Source organism: Pleurodeles waltl, chromosome 3_1 (assembly GCF_031143425.1).
Source record: "Pleurodeles waltl isolate 20211129_DDA chromosome 3_1, aPleWal1.hap1.20221129, whole genome shotgun sequence".
In the NCBI taxonomy this organism is placed as follows: Eukaryota; Metazoa; Chordata; class Amphibia; order Caudata; family Salamandridae; genus Pleurodeles; species Pleurodeles waltl.
In genome coordinates, this window is record NC_090440.1 from 1896572925 (window position 1) to 1896592960 (window position 20036).

Here is a 20036-nt window from a genome sequence, read left to right on the forward strand (position 1 = left end):
ATCACAAACCACTTTTATTGTACAGAAATGAATTGGATTCCCATTTGCTCTTTAAAAATGAATGGCAACAATATTATAATTAAAGAAGTAACTTATTCAGCTGGCTCTTTTCTGTTCCAATTGAGAAATTCTGCTGCTCTCCTGTCTTTTTACAACACTTTATTAAAGTACTTTTGTGATATTTTGAATGTCATCAAATTACCATTTGAAATCATCCTTTGACTTAAAGGAGTTGCAATGCACATCACTATCTTTTGCGGTAAGACCCAAGTAATAGGCCTGATAGGAAAAACAATTATTATACATTTCGCGCACTAAATTCATAACAAATGTCATGGTGTATCTCAGTGTGAACTGATACAAATAGGGCATTGGGCTATTTTTGGGTAGAAACAGCGCTTCATTTGTGCTTGTTGTTTCCGGTGCTAAGCACCAGCACTTATTTTTGAGGGCCGGCGCTTATTCTTCTGCCTCAAGCATTTGGTGCAAGCAAAAGACACATTTAGGAAAGACGGAGGACAAGAAAAACGAAAAAAATGTCACAATGGGAGAAAGCAGAAAGCTGCAAGAGTGAGCTGAAGGGGCAAGGAGTGGCTTTAAATGTAGTGAAGAGGCCCGAGATGGCCTCAGTATTCCATGTTCCCACATTTAATTGAATCAGCCGCTTTTTTAAGGGGAGGGCTTTGGGCACTGGCACATTTTTATTTACAAATTAAGCACTGGGTAGAAGGACTCTGGCAGTCTCCTCAGGCTTAATCTGGTACAGATATGGGTCTTGGCTGAGTAAAAGTATGCCATTCTGGTACACACGCACCGTATTTCATTTCCCATTATTGCAACCTATCCACTTATTAGTTTCAGGTTAAGCAGGAATAAATATACAAAGCAATGTAAAACTTGCTTTCTTTTTTTTTTTTACATATTCATGGCCCTGATAAGGGGGTTTCAGGATCGCCAGAAGATGCTACCAGCTCAGCAGCCACCCCACCCTTTTCTTGGCTGTGGTTCCCATAGATCACACGTATCACAGAGGCAGCGTGAGGTGCAGCCCTCCGCCCCTTTGGCTCCCACAGCCCCCAAGCCTTTTTGATGTGTCCTTAGCGGCACACAGCCATCCTGTTGGCGGCAGGATCCAGCACTTTTTGCAGGGTGCAGACCACCACCTGGGACAAGTAGGCGAGAATTCAGCTGGGTTATGCTCTTTCATTCCTGGATATCCCAGCTGCCTGGCCACCATCCAAAAACGGCTGAGGGCGAAACATCTGTCCTTTGAAAGACAGAAGGTGTAGGCTCTTTTGACTTAAGAAGCCATAAAGAGGTATCCTGTGAAAGAAGTAGGATGTGGTTGTTTTTCGTACTGCCTACTCGTGTCATAAAAGGACTGAGGACTCCATCCTATATTAGATCTTCGCATTCTCAAGTTCTTCCAGAGGAAGAGTAAATTCAATATGCTCACCTTGGCTCAGATCTAGTCTGCCCTCAACCCCAGAGACTGGTTAGAAGCGACGGACCTGCAGGACGCTTATGTTCAAATTCCTGTCTAGTAGGCCCACAGATGCTATCTGTGGTTCATGTAGGCCAGCAGCATTTCCAGGTTGCCATGCTCCCTTTAGGCCTCACAAGAGCCCCTTAAGCGTTCATATAAGTGATGGCAGTGGTCACAGCTCATCTTCAGATGTCAGGCACCCCAGTTTTCCACTATATTGATGACTAGCTGTTGAGGGCACCCCCCACAGGCCCCAGGCCGTCTTCAAACACATCTAGACTATGGTGAGCCTCTTAACATTGTTGGGGCTCACTATAAACATGCCAAAGTCACACCGGATTCCTTCACATGTGCCTTTAATCCCCGAGGAAGACACTCCATGACATTTGGGCTATGAGCCCGCTATTACAGACTAAGTTCTTGAGTTCAGTGAGAATGATGCTGGGGCTTCTAGGATCGATGGCTTGTATCCTGCTGGTCAAACATACTAGATGGCTTATATGGGCTCTGCAGTTGAACCTGAAGTCCCAGTGGGCACAACACCATGGGGGTCACTCCAAATTAGTCCAGATTTCAAAGGAGGCTACAAAAGATCTGTAAAGGTGGCTACTACACAATTAGGTCAGTGGCAAACTTCTCTCCGTTCCCTACCCTACCCAGAGTATACAGCGGTAACCAATGCATCACTTCTGGGATTGGGCAGCCACCTGAAAGAGTTGGGGATCAGAGGTATTTGGTCTCCGGTGGAGGCCAAGCTCCATATCCACCTGTTGGAGCTGTGTGCCATTCAGATGGAGTTGAAAGCCTTCCTGCCATAAAGCAGGGCGGAATGGGGTCATGGACCCAGTGCTAGGAGGCCTGTGCCTCTGGATGCGACTTCAATGAAAGGGCCATTTCCTGGGTGTGGGACACACTGTGGGATCTTTGAACCCTCAGATTGGATGAACTCAGTCATTGATGCCTTGCGGATCACAAATGGCGGTTACATCTAGAGGTGACATAAGGTCTCTTCCTCACATGGAGAGAACTTTGGTCTTCCTGGTTGTTGTAACATTGGCAAAGAGGGTAAGTGACCATCAGGGTCTCTCATTTAACCCCATTTAACTACTTTCTACCAAGTAAGCTGGTTCTTGGGACTCATGCATCCTTTTTGAGAAAGGTGGTGACAATTTTTCACTTAGGACAGACTATCACCCGTTGACATTCTTTGTTCCAATTCACCCCTCTCTCTAAAAAGAAGAAGAGACTACATTGGTTGGATCCGAAAAGGGCTCTCAGCTTCTACATTGATCATGCCAAAGGCCACTAAAAGGATGATCAGCTCTTCATTGGCTTTAGTGGCAATAAAAAAAAAGCAAGGAAGAGCAGAAAAGGACCACCCGTACTGGATTGTACTCTACATTAAGATCTGCTACACTTTGGTTAAAAAGCAGCCTCCAGAAGGCTAGCAGGCTGATTCCACCAGTGCCAAGGATGCTACCATAGCATTGGTATGTGGAGTGCATGTCCTAGACATTTGCCAGACAGCTACATAGGATTCTCTCCATATTCTCATGAAGCACCATTGTCTGGACATTCTGGCCCACCAAGATGGGTATTTTGCCCCCTCGGTCCCGCAAGACTTTTTGGTTTGAGCTAGTTCACAAACCCTCCACCTAGGAGGTTTTGCTTGAGTATCTATTATAAGGCGAGGAGTCTGCGGTTAGAACTATCTATCAGATGAACAGGTTACTTACCATCAATACCGTTTCTGGTAGACACTATCTAACATGAGATTCCTCACTGCCTGTCATTCTCTCTGTTTCGTGAACTGGACTCTTTCACCTGAAAAGTTGCCAATTTTGGAATCTGAACACTGCTCTCAACCAATTTTATTTTTATCTTAGAGTCTAAAAAGCAACTGATGTCAGCGCCTATGGGTGGTGCCTATATAGTCCTGTGCATTGTACATCCGGTGGTGACAACATCAGCATGGTGTCACAGGGCACTACCTTCGGGCGTGCAGAGGTACTGCTTCAAAAGTTTTGGGGTCCATTCTGAAGCCTGGGACAAATTCTAAGGTGAGGAGTCTGTGGTTAGATAGGGTCTCTTCCATAAAGAGCTTTACTGATGGCAGGGGACAGTTTTTTAAGTAATAATTTTGTCATCCAACTATACGTTATGCATTTGTTAGAACACTGAGAAATACAGTAAACCATTGAAAAAAATGGAGCCCGTAACTCAGATATGAAAATGATGAGGCTCCAGTAACTTAACAAATGCAGAAAAGTATTATGATGTGAGGTATTCTAAGTTCTTAGGTAAGTGGACATAATTGAAGAATAAAGTACCTCTATTTTTCTCATCTAGAGTGAACATCTGAAGTAAAATATTACCTATAAAGCATGTTCAGTACTCATTGGCTCTGACTGTTGGTGAAGTGGAACATTTCAAACCCAGCGCAACCTCATGTTTGTGTACAGATTGAAATTTTGAGGTATGCAGTAACCAGGACGTGTAGTATTTACCCTGGGTGGGATATTCACCACATATAATAATTACCACACACAGCCACTACATTTTCCCCAACAGATTTCTCCAGCAAACAACTGTGAAAAGGTTCAAGGTTAAACAGATGTAAATAGGCAAAATATCTGGAATTCCGTGCAGTATACATTCATTTTATTATTACATGCTCTGCATCATTTTCCCATGGCATATTCAGGATTGGAGGTGTTCACCACACTAGGTAAACACTACTTCAATCAAGCTGTTGTCAGAGCCTTGGAATTCGGAGTTATAAAAAGGAACTCAAATGGACACCCATTAATAAAGTCTAGTGTGAAATAAATTTACAAAATCTGTCTCTTACCTTCTCAGTCCAGAGTTTGGGATTGACCATCCCCTCTGCCTGTAGAAAATCCTGTATAATGTGAAGGAGCCGGATGGCATTGTCAGCATGCACTGGCAGAGTTTTCAACTCTCTGTATTCTGTCACGGCCAGTTCTGTCATCTTTTCTAACAAACTATGAGTACAAGGAAATAGAAGGGGGACGAGGGTCAGGACATCAACAATCCAAGTTTTAACATTAGTTGTTCATTATCACCAAATTAATTTCAAAATAGATTTTAATCTCTGGATGCAATGGGTGCAGCACTGACATGGGATGCACCAATGTACACAAAGATATAATATCAATTCAGTATTCGGGTTCCCCCCGCATCAATGTTGCTTTTCCATGACTTCACAGCGTGATACATTCCCACAAAATAGGGATTTTCTGAATGAACAAATTACCTTTCAGGTTTTTTATGTTTAATTTAGATTGGTTTTACTCAAACGCCAGTGCATAGGAGTAAATACACTAATCAGAGTTGGATTGCCACTGGATGGGAGTCTGCTTTAGTGTGAATTTGTGTTTGCCAAGTGTGCAAAGGTACTAGTCTTATTCCTATGGATTGCAGGATTATTTTCATTTAACTTGCTTCTGTTTAGGTTGAACAGACACAATTTCAATTGGTTATTGCTTGTGTGTTTTGTGGCAAAGCCCTTTTTGCCAGTCCCAGCATTGTTTTCCATTCATGGAAAAGCCACACTGCAATTGGCTAGCTAGATGAGGAGTCGCGATAGGACTGGAGAGACATCACCACAGAGATGCAATGTTATTGGTTTGCTGCATCTACGGCAGCTTTGGGATTGGTTGAATTTTGCCCTAGCCTTGTGTGATTGGTTGATTTTTTACATAGCCTGGCTGGAATTGGTTGCTGTTCGTTTATTCATTTTGTGAGGATTTTTGATTATCTGAGTGAGAATAATGTGTGCTTTGTTTGAAAAAGCCTAAAGCTCATACTATACCTTCTATGAAGGGAGAGACGATTCCTCCAGAAGGCTCGTCTGCATAGAAAATGTTGACAGACGTCAGGGTTTATACGTGCGCATGGATAGGAGATCAGCATGAGTATACTTCTGGTGACAAGGACCTGCAATTTCCTTTACAGGGTGCCTTTAATATTGGAAAGCTAGATTTCATGAGACATACAATGAATGGAAGAAAGCCACAATCTAGGCCCACACAATTAGAAGCATTGAATAAATGGGATCAAATGGCCATAGAGATAAAAAGAAAAAAAATGAACAAACAGATTAAAAAGTTTAGAAACCAAGGAAGGTATGTATGATAGGTCACAGAGGGAGGATACGGTATAAGGATTGAGTATTTTTCCTCCAATATTTAATGAGACAGACAAAAATTAAGCAGATGAGTCTGAAGGTGACTAGGAGGATAATTTCTTAAATTATCTTTTGAAGGCTAGATCTAATCCATACACAAATGGTACACAGGCACAAGCACAGTTCTACAGGTACTTGATATCTGTGCAGGATATGAACTGGGTAGGAGTGCACAGGGAATTGTGATGCCTGCAGTATTAGTGCGAGGACAAGTGCAAGTGCACCACGAGGGAGTACACTGACAGCTTTACCTAGCACTAGTAGTAAATATGCTGCTGAACATACTTCTATCACTACTGCTATGCTTACTACATTTCCTAGAAAGACAAGATTAATACTGCACTGTGAAAGATTGAATTTGGAGAAGGTTTGCAGGGAACAATTGATTTAAACATAATAATGTCATATAATTACGAAATTAAATATCTGATAAGAGAAGCAGCAAGGTGTGCAATTGAAGCACACAATAAATTTGAGGACTTCGCTGAAGAACTTTGGGTTGATATAAGCAAGATAAACAACGTACACCTGAATTACAAAATGGATTTAAGTGAAGCTGAAATAGTACATATGGGTCTAGCAAACTTGGAAACTCACATTAAATTTAAGGGCCTGATTTAGAGATTGGCAGACGGGTTACTCCCGTCTGCCGAATTATGATCTCCATAGGCTATTATGGGATCGTAATAAGGCGGACAGTAATTCTGTCACTTTTGTGATGGAGTAACCCCCCCGCCAAACTCTCTGTAATGAATGGAAACAGGGAATGCAAGGAGTGGGAATGAGAAATTAGATGGTACAGACTGAATGTCGAAGCAGAAGGAATGTGAATAATTCCAGAGTGGATGCTATTATTAATTTGCTAAAGAAGAGCACCAAAGAGCACTGATTATCATGTTGGCGTTAATTTTGGACCCTGGAAGTGCAAACGTAAACACAATTCTGATCTAACCCAGAACAATTTTGTTTCCCAGAAGCAACAAAACACACATCAAAGGCAGACAGTAAACTATGACCCAAACCAACAGACTCCTTTACAGAATGTGCAGAATCAGGAGTTCCATACGAATATGCCCATACTTCCAGTGTTGCAGCAAAACAGGTAGACAGGGTGGCCCATTTGCAGATAGTGAAGTGAATGGCCACACCATAATTTTTCTGATTGATACTGGTGCAACCCTTTCTAAGGTTCATTCTGTGGACGTTCCAAAACTAACCCTCTTTGGGAAAAGAGGTCTGAGTTGTAGGGATTAGCAACTAACACATTACTAATCAAGTTACAGCCAATGTCACTGTCAAAACAGAATCAATGAATAATGGTCACCAGGTTATACTGTGTAATTCGAGTCCTGTTAATTTATTTGGTAGAGGCTTGTTTTGGAAAAATAAATTGTATGACTTATTGCACACTGGATGGTGGCACAATTGTGCCTAAGATAAAGATTCAGTTTAAAAGTAAATCGAGTGTTCAGCTGTTCTCAATCCTTACAAAAGAGGACTTGCCTCTTAATACAGACATACTGTCAGAGAAGAGGTTTGGGATTTCAAAGGAAAATAAACAGGACTAATAAAGAGTGCAGAACAAGCTACTTTACAAGTCAAACTGAATGCTGTGTACCATAGAATCCAGCAATACAATTTGTCTCAAGAAGCCCTTCACAGAAAAAAAAGATAGAACAGGGCATTTCTTGCAATTTTCCTTTGATGGGCAATAACTAGTGGGACGTGGAGGACAGCACAAGATTTAGGAAAGGTTAACCTAATTATTGTTCTATGTAATCCAGTCGTACCAACAAACCCTGCTGTAATATTGTTTCAGATTCCAGCAGATGCAGAATAGTATACAGTCTTTAAGTTATGCTAAGTTTTCTTTTCTGTGTATGAGGATAGTCAATATCGTTTTGCATATCAGTTCCAAAATAAAGTTGTCGTTTGATGTGGATTTCCACATGAGGAACCAGAAAGTCCCTTGAGTTTTAGCCAGATTCTAAAGAAAGATTTGGGAGATACCTTGTAACTAACTGATGATACAGTAAAAATATTACCTATTAGTGGCTTCAAAGACAACAGACAGCTGCAAGTTAGATACAATTGCACTTACAAAGCATATTGCTGGGCATGGTCACAAAGTCCCACCTACAAAGAGGCAGTACTGTAAAAAAGTTACTTATCTTGGTCATCACACTGAAAAGAGGGCAAGGCTCAGTTTGCGGAGACAAACCCGAGGTGCTGGTCCCATTTACTGGGAGGGAGACGCAATGTCTAGGTGGGACCACTCCTGGTGGCTCTCAGTGCTCAGAACCCCCCGCCACATCCACTGACCATGCATGTAACCTCGGCATCATCCTCGACTCCTTGTTCTCAATGAACCGCTAAGTCAGCTGTCTCATCCTCATGTTTCCACACACTCCGCCTGCTCCAAAATATTTTCAAACGGAACCTGATCGAATCCAGGAGAACAGTCACCAGCAAATTAGACTACAACAACGCACTATATGCCAGTACCACCCAAACACTCCAAGAGAAACTGCAGAGAATCCAGAACGCCTCAGCCAGGCTCATCTTGGACATCCTCCACTGCGACTACATCTCCGGCCACCTGAGAGACCTTCACTGGCTCCTGGCTCCTGATGAACAAGAGAATCACTTTCAAGCTTCTCATGCATGCACACAAGGCCCTCCACAAGATCGGACCTGCGTACCTCAACCACCCCCTAACGTTCCACACGCACACCAGACACCCCCTCTCCACCCAGCTGGACCTAACCACAACCCCAGGGATACACAAGAACTCAGCTGGTGGAAGATCCATCTCTTACCTCGCCGCAAAGATCTGGAACGCTCATCCGCTACACCTAAGGCAATCACCCTCACTACCTTTATTCAACTGAACTCCTACTACTCCCCAGCACATTGAGACCCTCATGGGTGATTATCCGAGCTTTATAAGAAAATTGATTGGCTGAAACTATGAAAGGGTCCCATTGTTTGGACAGACAGTAGCAAACAAAACATTTCCATTGTACTGCATAACATGCCCCAGTAATGGGTCTATGTGCTACCTTAAGAATGTCCATGCATTCTTGAGGCAGGTTAAGGCATCCAAATTCTCTGACTTTAGTAGCCGTATCGTGAGATTTAATTCACTGGGATTTGGGTGCCTAATTATATGTGGTTGCTGAAGGAGTGGGATCACGTCCTGGAGTGTTACCCTGTGAAAATGCCCTGACAGGATGTAATAATTTAAATCCCTGAGATCTAGAATAGGTCTTAATGACCCATCCTTTTTGGGAATCAGAAAGAGTATACTCCTGTCCCTTAATGGTGTGGAGGAACGGGTTCGAAGGCTCCTTTGTTTAAGAAAGCCTGAACTTCCTGTTTGAGTAAAATGATGTGTTCTGGAGAAAGTTACCGAGTGCCAGAGGGAATGTTTGGTTCGAGGTATGGAAATGAACTCCAAACACTAACAATGTTGGATAATATTTAACACCCATTGGTCTGATCTTATGCTTTGTCAGGCTGGGAAGAATTGTTGTTGATGTTACCCAACCAGTGTTGAGTAGTCGGGGGAAGGAGAAGGGAGTCATTGCTTTGTGGCAGTTAAGGAACCATGGGGGAGGGTGTTTTGTCTCTTCCTCTATTATGTTTTCCTTTGTAGAACCCTCTATAGAAGCCTCTATTGGAGGAAGTGGGCACGTGGTCATTATGCTAAGAGGACGAGGTGTCTGTGCCTGTGGATTTGGAGGCCGGTTTATATAACGGCCGGCAAAAGGAAACATATGTGGCAGGGGTCTGCAAGGTAACCATGGATTTAGCCACCTCATTGACTTTTTTCATTTTTTGACGCACCTGGTCGACTTGTGGGCCAAGGAGGTGCTTTTTTGTCAAATTAAGAATGGTTTGTTGTACCTCAGGCTTGAATCTGGAAATGCGTAGCCACGCGTGCCAGCACAAAAGGATGCAGGTATTTATTCCTCTGGCAGCTGTGTCAGCAAAATCGAGAGCACAGCGGATGGAGTTATTCAAAATAGGCTGCCCCTCACTGACAATTTCTTGGCCCCTCTTCCTGTGGTCCTCTGGGAGTTTAGAGGAGCTCCTCCATCTTCTCCCATTGTGCACAATCATACCTTGCTAGCATGCCTTGGGTGTTAGCTATGTGCCAAGGGTTTGCAGCTTGGGCTGAGGTCCGCTTTCCAGAGGCGTTGATGAGCTTGCTCTTCTTGTCAGGAGGTGGAGTACTGCTAGCGGTTTGAGAGTTTGCTCTCTTCCTGGCATTGGAAACTATCATGAATCGGGGGGAATTTGAACTCTAGTAATATTGGGGTCTGAGGATAAAGCTTTGTATTTTTTTCTGCACATGATGTAATGATGCATGCCCGGCAGCATCTATAAAAGTGTCCTCTGTGTGCCTCATCGTTCGCTTTAGCATGGGGACGTACAGTGTGGCCTTGTTGGAGTAGAGAGGGTTTCAAAGAGAAAATCATACTCAGCGGGCTGTTTAACTAAGGATACTTTGTAGTAAGTAGCTGCCCTACAAATAAGCTCCTGAAAGGGTCACCCTGTGTTGCGGAGGAGAAGGAGGAGAGGGTCAAAGTGGTGGAGCAGAGGTAGGCAGAGGAGGGTGTATAGCAACAGAGTCTTTATCCTTCCTCTTTTGTTTGGCAGGAGGCGCTGGAACATTAATAGCCTCCCCGATCGAAAGCGGTCTTTTTGAAGGTGTCAAAACAACAGCTTTGACCAAGACACAACCAGTCTGTGGCTGAATATGAAGCTGTGTCTGTTTGGTGTTGAGATGCTGATTCATTTTATGGAGGATGGGCTCTGTAGAAGTGCTCAGCTCTGAAGATGGGGTAACTTTTGGGGTTTTTTTTCAGCGCCAAAGCGCTCTTCTGTTTGCTGGGTCGAAACAGTTGGTGCCAAGGCAGGTGCTGGTCTTTTCAGCGTCAGATTGGTTGGTGCTGATTGGGATCCCGAAGCTCTCGGTGCTGAATGGAAGGTTTAGGCATTAATTACAGTACCAAGCTCGATGGCGGGGAGTCTAAATGAGTCTTTCGGTGCCGATCATGGCCTGAAGGCAGTGGTGGCCTGGTAGCCTTTGCTTTGGTAAGAGGTGCTGCTTTTTTTGGGCAGGACAGGGGAGCCAGTACCCACTGTCTGTTGTCCCGGAGGGAGATCTTGCATCTCGAGGACCTTGTCCACATCCAACTCGGAGTCTTCGACTGAAATGGCCTCCTCCTTCGCCGCTGAGGCCTCTTGTATCTTTCCTTCTGGTTTTGACTCGACATTTTGTTCTCCGAAGATGTCCGGTGTCCCTTTGATCTCCTGTCACTGCATCTGAGGATGGCGGGTCCTTCGATCACGTAGGGTTTTCTTAGATCGAAAAGACTGACAAGCCTCACAGTCCTCCTCTTTATGGTCCAGGGACAAACAAAGATTGCAGACCTGGTGCTGGTCGGTCGCTGGAACTCTACGTGGCACTAAGAGCAGAAATGGAAGGGAGTCAGTTTTATCATGAGTTCATTCCCTAGAAGATGGAATTTAGAAAATGGTGACCCAAAGAGCTCCTGTCAGAGCACGTCGATCTGACAGGTGACTTCTTTTCATCTCGAAATCCAACAAATGGAAAAATGCGTTCGAAAACAATATCAACGATTGGGGACGTATCCCGAACGGAAAAGTCCGAAAAGATGGGCTAGACCAGGAGCTTGGCAAAAACATGACCGGGCCCGGTGGTGGAAGAAAACAATCTAACAATGGAGTAGATGCCCATGCGCATTACCAGCAAGAGGATGAGTCACTATACCTAGTGACTTGAATAACTTTTCGAAGAAAAACAACTTGTAACCTTCCAGACCCAACATTGAATGGCAGAAGTGTGTAGAGCATGTATATCTAAAGCTACACATACCATCAAATACACATATATACACACACACACACATATGGGTTTTAGGTCAGCCACTTCCTTTTCACTGCGTGGCGTTCTTGACCATCTCATTTACCTGCTTCTTATTCAATAGCTTCCCACCCTATTTTTTGTTTGTCCCACCTTTTCTTTGCTATTTTTTGATTGGATGACTTATGTCTTTCCACTGATTGCTTTCAGCAAAAACTTTTTTCTTTTAGTACACTGTGGAAGTGTATGCTTTCTTGCTCTCTAACTTATAGGCTGTATCTCAAAGACACTCATACTCCCCTAAGCTTGTTATTCTCCTGCAGGGAAGGAGGCCTTTCTTCTTCACATAAGGAGAATTATAGGATAGCACAACTTCAGGAACTGACAGACCACCTCAGAGATCATAAATGGTAGACCTTGGCCATATGTTGATGACTGTGTAACCTTCCCTTATAAAGTAATGATTTTGGTAAGAGCTGACAGAAAAGATGTATCATGGGTTGATAGTTGTCCCCTGGTCTGAATGGTAGATGTAACATTCAATGAAAAGATTTCCACAGGAGACTTTTCACCAACCTCACTGTAGGGACTTGGGTTCAGCTTATGAAGAACAGCCTAGAAAGTATAAAGGTTATTTCAAGATCAGATGCTGGATGCAGAAACAATAAGGCTAGAAATTAAGAGAAATCATTTGGAGAAATTCCTATTTCTCGTCATGAAAAGTGAGCTGCACTAAATCAAGTGGGTTGATAGGTTGAAAAACACTTTGATCCCCATGAACGATGTGTTGAATACTTCTTTGAAACATAGGGGCTTATCTCAAATCTATGTTTGCACTATCAAAAACACGGTAGCTATAACAACAGTTTTGTTGCTTGAAGCCCTTTTAGTTCACATGCTGTCCATTATTCTGCTCTCTAATGCTCAGATCCGAAAATGTAGGTAAACGGTGAAAGTTTTTCTTTGTGGGTGTCGACCAGAGCCAGAGGAAAAAGTGAAGAATTCTTCAGGGTAGCCCTCATGGTAGTGGAGGTTTTGTGCTTGAATTGTGATTTTACTTTTTTTGTGGTCAAGTGCCAGCAACCATTAGATTTCCTTTAAATATGGTTTGAGTCCTTTCTGATGTCTGATTTTTTCAGGAAGGCCCTCTTCTTTCTCAATGTCTTTTGCAGTGTTTTTTCCCTCACAGAGTAAGTTATGTGCTTCTGAAGCCAAGTGTGCAAAAGAATACAAAGGTAGTGACTATGTGCTGGGAGACTGTGGGTTTACGCTTAGAGTTATAGTGAGGTCCCTATCACCTCCGCCTGTGGCCGATGTCCACAAAGTAAAACTTCAACTTTTCAAACAGTTTCTGGCCCCAATAACTAAATGGAAGAATAATGCTCAGCATGAAATCTAAATGACATGTATGCTGAAAATCTAAAGATACGACTAGTCTGCCTAAGTTCAAGGTCAATGACAAAAGAGATGGGAAGGGTCCTTTCTAGAGTACCTGTGGACTAAACCCAATGAAAGCATATTCCATGGGGGCTGTCAACACTGGCAAATGGTACGTACTGCATCATGGTTTTAGTCACTATGAACCGTGGCATATTTTGGAAATGTTTGGGGGTTCATCTGAAATTTACCGAATGCAGTGAGGAGATAAGGCGACATATCACATGTGGCGGGGATTTAGAGGATCAGAGGTATCATAAGGAGACAGATTAAAGTCTTTGGGATTCCAGAAACATCTATAGATAAGGAAAGTCTTTTAAGTTGTTCCTCTGATGTAGGTGGTGGGTAGAACCTTGTTAGTCTGATTCCGTACTAGCTATATATCACAGGAGTCAACATTTTGGGGATCTGAAGATTGGAATACACACAACGAGATGAAATGATCATTACCTTGGCTTAAAAGTTATATTTATTGGATATTGTGAAGGGAAAAGAAATGAAACATCAACGTGTTGAATGTATATAGGAGATCCTGTGTAATAGAAAATATTAATTCCTCATCACGCGCCTGTATATATGAATTTTGTCTAAGAAAACAGCTAAGTCATAATGTAGAGATCTCTCGCTGTGTTGGCCTATGGTCCTTCATTTGGTGTGATGCATGATGTGCAAGTGGAATGTTGTGTGATATGAACGAGTGAAGTATGATTCTACTATTTTAGTGGATCTATACTGGGTGAATGGTAACTAGGGTAGGAATAGCTAGGTGAGTAAAACACGAACAATGTTTTCAAGAAAGTGGTGTCTCTAATTATGTTAATCTATAAAAAAGAAAAATATTTTGACTATAAAGATAATGTCGTCTTGATAAAATAAACAAATAAGGAAATGTATTGTGCATATTTATATTGAAGATTTGGCTCATATATATATATATATATATATATATATTGAAAAGTACTGAAATCTTTGCTAGTGCAACCTGTAAATCTATACGGTAGGCAATTTTTGTTCTTATGTTTGGAGTTTGAAAAATCCAATGGCTTCATAGACCATGGTGTGATTATGGCACACAGAGGTTGATTGTTCAGATGAGAAGGAACCATTTAAACTGGTAATCATCTAAAAGCAGATACTCCAGTGCCCAAAGGCAGCATGCACAAACTAGATAGCTTGAGATCGTTTGTGATGTATTAACTTTAGCAAGGCTTAGAGGCTTGACATGGTCCAAGACAAATCAGGGAAATTAGTTAATTCTAGATAATATGTTAATAATATCAGTGGTGGCCTGAAGTTGCATTGCGGTGGTGTACCTCTTAATATGGGCTAGGGCGTTTGAGAAAGGTACTAGACCCAATGTAGACCTCTATTAATTTTACCTTCTCTATAGTTTTTCTTCTTTTTCTCCTCGTTTCACTTCACTCCACTTGGAAACGACTCCTTTCTATTCCTCTATTTCCATTTCTACAACAATATTATTTTGCCTACAATATATGAAAGCTGTAGAAGTGCTCTGTTACCACTGATTAGGATGTATCTGAATCAGTTTAGTGTGCATACCATTTTTTCTACTTGTGTAACACATATTTGGAAATCTCCTTTCTCTGGTCTGAACACCTAACTCCTCCCTAAAAATACGTGTTGCTATTGAAGGATAGGAGGTTTTTAGGATTTTGTATGGGTAATATCAGTCATCAAATTCTGTTTATGGGTTTAGTAGGTCATATAAATAATCACAAGTACAAGTAGTTTGGAAATGTCAAGACTGCGGCTATTAGAGTGTTACAGCTTTACTTCAAGTTCATGTGTGTTTTGTAATCATTGATATCATCTGAAGGTTTTTCACAATGACATGAAGTTGGGGTTTGCCCCTTGTGTATTGGATTTTCTTAACATATCAATAAAAAGGCAGCAAGACAACACAGCAGGAGGGTAGTGTTCTCTGTGTCTCAACTTGATGCACTGTACAAATCTATAATAGTAACTGAAAGGATAAACACATTAACAGGTCAACTGCTACAATGAAGACAGAAAATCTACATCACTCCCAGCTCACCAGGCCCTTCATATCTGCTCTCTTCGTATGTACTTTTACATTCTGAAGAATGGAGGGTTGTTGTGGAAATTGTTTGCACTCACTCACTTGAGCTTGAGCTCGTCTGAAGGCCGCAGAAGTTGATTTGACATTCCCAACTTGCTTAATGCTGAGAATACCTGGCCCCTCTCGATCCACGTGGCATCGTCAGACCTGTCAATTCCCTTCCAGAGAACACCTATAAGTATATCTGTCAAAAGCTGCACCAGTTCATCCTCGCCTGCCTAGAAAAAAGGAACATAGTCTTTACACTTAATGTCAATGAATATTACTTTCACAGAGGCACTGAGAACATAATGGTTAGGTGGTGTGGCATAAATACTGAATAATATTTAAAGATGGATTCTATTTTAAGCATATTTTTACATAATATACCTCTGTAAAAAATGTTGTTATAAAGGCAAAAAGAGCTGACAGCTAGGAATAGGAGTAGCTCAATCTGCAAGCTGCCGATGGTCCCTCCAGTAACCATGTGGTTCAACAGTTAACTGCTAATTGAAGAGTGAAACGAAATAAAAAGGAAATGACTACATCTACTACAATGCTATGTGGTACTACTGAAAACATGTCCTTGGAATTAATCAAACTCTATCTTACCTGAGTGGAATCAAAATCTGTGTTGATTTGAAAATTGAGGCTGATTGGGCCAGCTTATCATTAAATAATCTCGCAAAATGATAATGAAAATAAAACATCATGATGTCAGGACATTACCTGAGTACAAACGGAGTAGTGCTGCTTAAATGAAATGAGATTATCTCATTGAAAATTGATCAGCATTTAACAGTTAAATGAAGACTGAAATAAAATTAAAAATGAAAGGACTGCATCTGCCACAATACCATAGGGCCTTACTAAAGACAGTCCTACAGAAGACACACCCCGTGGAAAGTCCACTGCTAATTTGACTGGGTGTCCTCTCAATCTACATTGATGGCATTGAGAATAATGTAAGCATGCACTGGAAAATGAGTCAAGGGCATGCATGGGAGCTTGGCAGGTGGATTAGATGCAGGTAGGTTTGGTGCTGTTCGGGTGAGCCATGGACTGTGAGGAAGAATGTTTGAAGCAGTTTCATCTATAATAGATCTGCTATGTTTTAGATTTATGGTGGTTAAAAGCTCATGAGAAAGGGGAAGACTCAATGAAAGGGTGACCTCTGGAATCAATGCAACATGGGTATGTTCTAATGTTCATTTCAGGGCATTTACATGTTGGGTGGACACATTTATGGGAGCCACAGTTGCGGATGTGAATCAAGCTGTTAGGGAAAGAGGTTACTATTTTGAAGTGGTTTGAGGATCCACAAGCTCATAAAAGAGAACACCTCAACAACTTCACATGAGGACTAACCTCCAACAACTGAGGAAAATAGGAGATTTGCATGAAAACAAACGTAATTATTTGTAATTTTGTTGATTGGTGTGATGTGTACCATCTTTATGAAACAAACTCAAATTAAATGTGGTGTAAAAACAATTACCTAAATTGAATAACAGCAGTAACTCATTTAGACTTTAATATCCAGTTTTCAAGTTGTGAAGCAGTTTATTAACTGTTGCACATCATCTTCCCATCTCATATGAAGAATGACTGTGCCATCTCCTTGATCTGGGTTTTATTTAACAGAGCATAACTAAACACAGGTTTGGGCACTAACATGGTATGACTGGTACCCACACATAACCTATACTAATGATTTAGCTTAAATGTAGATTCAGGTATTTGCTAGGTTAGTAAAATTGGATGGGTGATCATTATGGTTGTGGTACCAAGGTTATTGAAAAGCTTTACAAATCTAAAGGTCTGCAGCTTTGTTGAAGACAGAGGATGACAAAAATGGCACTGATTAGAGGAGTTCAGCGCTGTGATTACCATCTAAGGTAGACACTGTGTCCCCGTCTCAGCCTTTGGGAGCAACAAACTAGCTGTAATAGGCAGCACCCAAAAGTCACACACTTCCTTTTATATGACAGATCACTTTTCACTGCTGTCTTAATTGAATGAAACATCTCTTCACCGTCACCAGCATAAAGTGAAAATAATGGCAGTTATGACAGTCTAGCCGAGCTAAGGTTTCACCCCTCATGCAAGGGAGTCTTGTGTGGGCAGCCCATACAGTACCTGGGAAGGACGATAAACATGTTTAGTAGAAGGACATACTGGAGCTCTTGAATTATAACTGGAGCTGCTAGCTTCCAGAATAGGGAAAGGTAGGACATCTGCAAAAGGAGATGCTGTTTCTGTCCAGGTGAGAATGCTGTGGATCTAAATATGCTCCCTTTGTACAGATGATAAAATCCTTATCTACAGCAGCTTCAGTTAGTGTGTGTGCATGGTACTGTACAAACTCTTTGTGAGAGGGTAAAATGCACCTAGTGTATTATATAGCGGATCCCACCATCTCCATGCACCATGGGACACCTTTAAAAAGCCAAAGGCACCCAACAAAAGGAGGACTAAAGATGGTGACGCTGAATTCTTGGACCCCAGGCCATCAGCATGTCCTGGGCATGCTAATGACATGTCCATTAAAGATTCCCAAGTGTGGCAAGTGACTACAGTGGGAAATGGTCCTTCTGAAACTATTTGAATGCGTACACACATTCTAAAACCAAAGGTATTTTAAAGGAAGTAAAATCTGTGGGAACAAAATTTATGCCACTTCAGAAAAGCACACCAATATAGAACAAGGACTGGTAAAGCATAAATCTAGAGCGGTGCATTTGTAAAAAAAGGTTTGAGATGTGGACGCTGACTTAAGGAGGTGCTAACTTTCGGCAGTGTGCAACTGCACTAATAGCACAGTTGAAGATAAAAGCAGAATCAGACAGGAAGGTCTATTAAGAGTACTGGAAATTCTAGTCACAACTGTAGCTATCATAAAATATGAGAAATATGTTTGACAATCTGTCATTAGACTTGAGATATCTTATCCGTAGCTTGATATCCAAAGTTTACAGATTAGCATTGTTTGAGGGCTGCCAGTTAGAAAAATGAGATAACATGATTTTATTTTTTTATGATATGAGCTCTGAAACTCTAGTGAAGAGTGTAGAAAGACAGGTCAATTGTCAAGTTGCAAGCTTCTTCTATAGAACAGCTAAACTGAAGGCAGTGTAGCAGGAAGCGGACTTGATTTTTACCCAAAAAGAGACTGAACAAAACGTTCGGAGAGCAAAAGGAGACACGAATAGGTGAAGCCAAACTCAGAGCTACTGTGTTTGAGAATTGTTTTTTCCGATGGGATGACAATGAGCCAGATAAAGTCTTGACTCAAAATGTTGAAGCATGTGTTTGGCAACAACAATATGATGTATGGTTTTAGATGACTCTTGTGTCTGTTTTTTGTCGTTTTGGTTCCTGATTTGTGGGTGCCTTCAATGTGCAACTATTACACAATAAGAAAGGATAAAGGTGAACAAGACAATATGGGATACCTGAAAGTGAGCGTTTTAGAGTTTTGACTGTGTAAAGTACATCTTATAAAGTTGTTGAAATATGGGTATTTGCTTTGTGTCCTGCTGAAATCATCAATTAAACATTTAGGGGGTCATTATGAGTTTGGCGGACGGAAAAGGCTGTCTGCCAAACTCCAGTGGTCATGTTACAGTCAGTGCAGCTGCCTTCCCGCAGGCCCCATTAGGAGTTTCCCACTGGGTCAGCGGGCGGAAATGGTGTTTCAGCCCGCTGACCTAGCGGGAAACAGTCTACAACACTAACGCCGGCTCATAACTGAGCCGGCGGCAATTCTGCAGTGCGTAGAGTGCGCCACCACCCGTCGCGCTGTTCACTGTCTGCTTTGCTTCACGATGGGGCTGGCCATAGGGGCCCGCACTGCCCATGCCAGGTGCATGGGCAGTGCAGGGGCCCCTTTGGGGCCCCTGCACCTCATCTCCGCCAGCCTTTACATGGCAGGGCTACCGCCATGTAATTGCAGGTGCAGAATAGACTTGTAATCCCCAGGGAAGCGCTATCCTGCCAGATTAGGACCGCCAGCCCCTCCTGTAGAGGAAAACAGGGGGTGCTGGCAGTCCGACAGTGGCGCAACTGCCACAGTTGTAATGTGGCTATCGGCCCGCCACATTGGTGGCAGTCAGACCGCCACCACGGCTCTGGCGGTCTTAAGACCACCAGGGACTTAATGAGAATTAGTCTGCCTTCAGATAGCATTTCCTGTTTAAAGGGTGGGGTGTTTATGCAGTGTCTATTTTGCATGTGACTAATTGTACAGATACAGTAATACAATTCAGACACCCACATTATCAGTAATGCTTTTGAAGAGGAAACTACACTGCAGATTATGAATCCGTTTAAATTGCTAAGTATCTACCGTAACAAATATATACACCTCATACAGCTAAGGACTATATTTTACAAGACTGTGATTAAGAACGATTAGTGTGCATATTGTTTAACTCGTTCTACTTTAAAACATACAGTAAGCAAAGTTGTACCCAAGTTCCAGACAACTTCTGCATGCTTAATTTCATCTAATCCCCTTGGAGAAGATTTATATCTTCTCCATTACAATAGATTTCTTTGGAAGCCTAGGTGTGTTACAGATGCAAGTAAAATCATTTCTGAGACTATCCAGGGAAATTATTGTGAACATCAATGGAAAGCAGACACAATAATCTGGCATACAATTCCTAACAAGGTGTTTTTTGAGCAGCAATGTGACACAGAAGTTTTAACGGACAATTTTAGGAATGCCTTTCCCTGCAGGCTCCCCTCTTATCTATTAACATTCCTATATATTCACCTTCACACAATTTAACTCTCTGGTTGATTCTATTGCCAACTGACAGAGACCAGAATGACTACATTACACTGCAAAAAATACAGCCATTGTTGGTGAAGAATTTGATTGCCACTGCACTGTCATACCTTTAGATGAACATACTGATAT

The 20036-nt window shown here is 42.0% G+C and overlaps 1 protein-coding gene across 4 annotated transcripts in view; it reads right to left on the reverse strand.

Annotated features, from left to right (window-relative positions):
* NBEAL1 (neurobeachin like 1) overlaps positions 1–20036 on the reverse strand; it is a 672403-nt gene that overhangs the window by 220488 nt on the left and 431879 nt on the right. For all 4 annotated transcript variants that reach the window (XM_069226032.1, XM_069226034.1, XM_069226033.1 and 1 more), the window contains exons 28-29: positions 15173–15348; positions 4338–4491 (exon numbers count right to left, since the gene is read on the reverse strand). In XM_069226032.1, coding sequence (XP_069082133.1) covers positions 4338–4491; positions 15173–15348 — 330 coding nt within the window. The remainder of the gene's footprint in view (positions 1–4337; positions 4492–15172; positions 15349–20036) is intronic.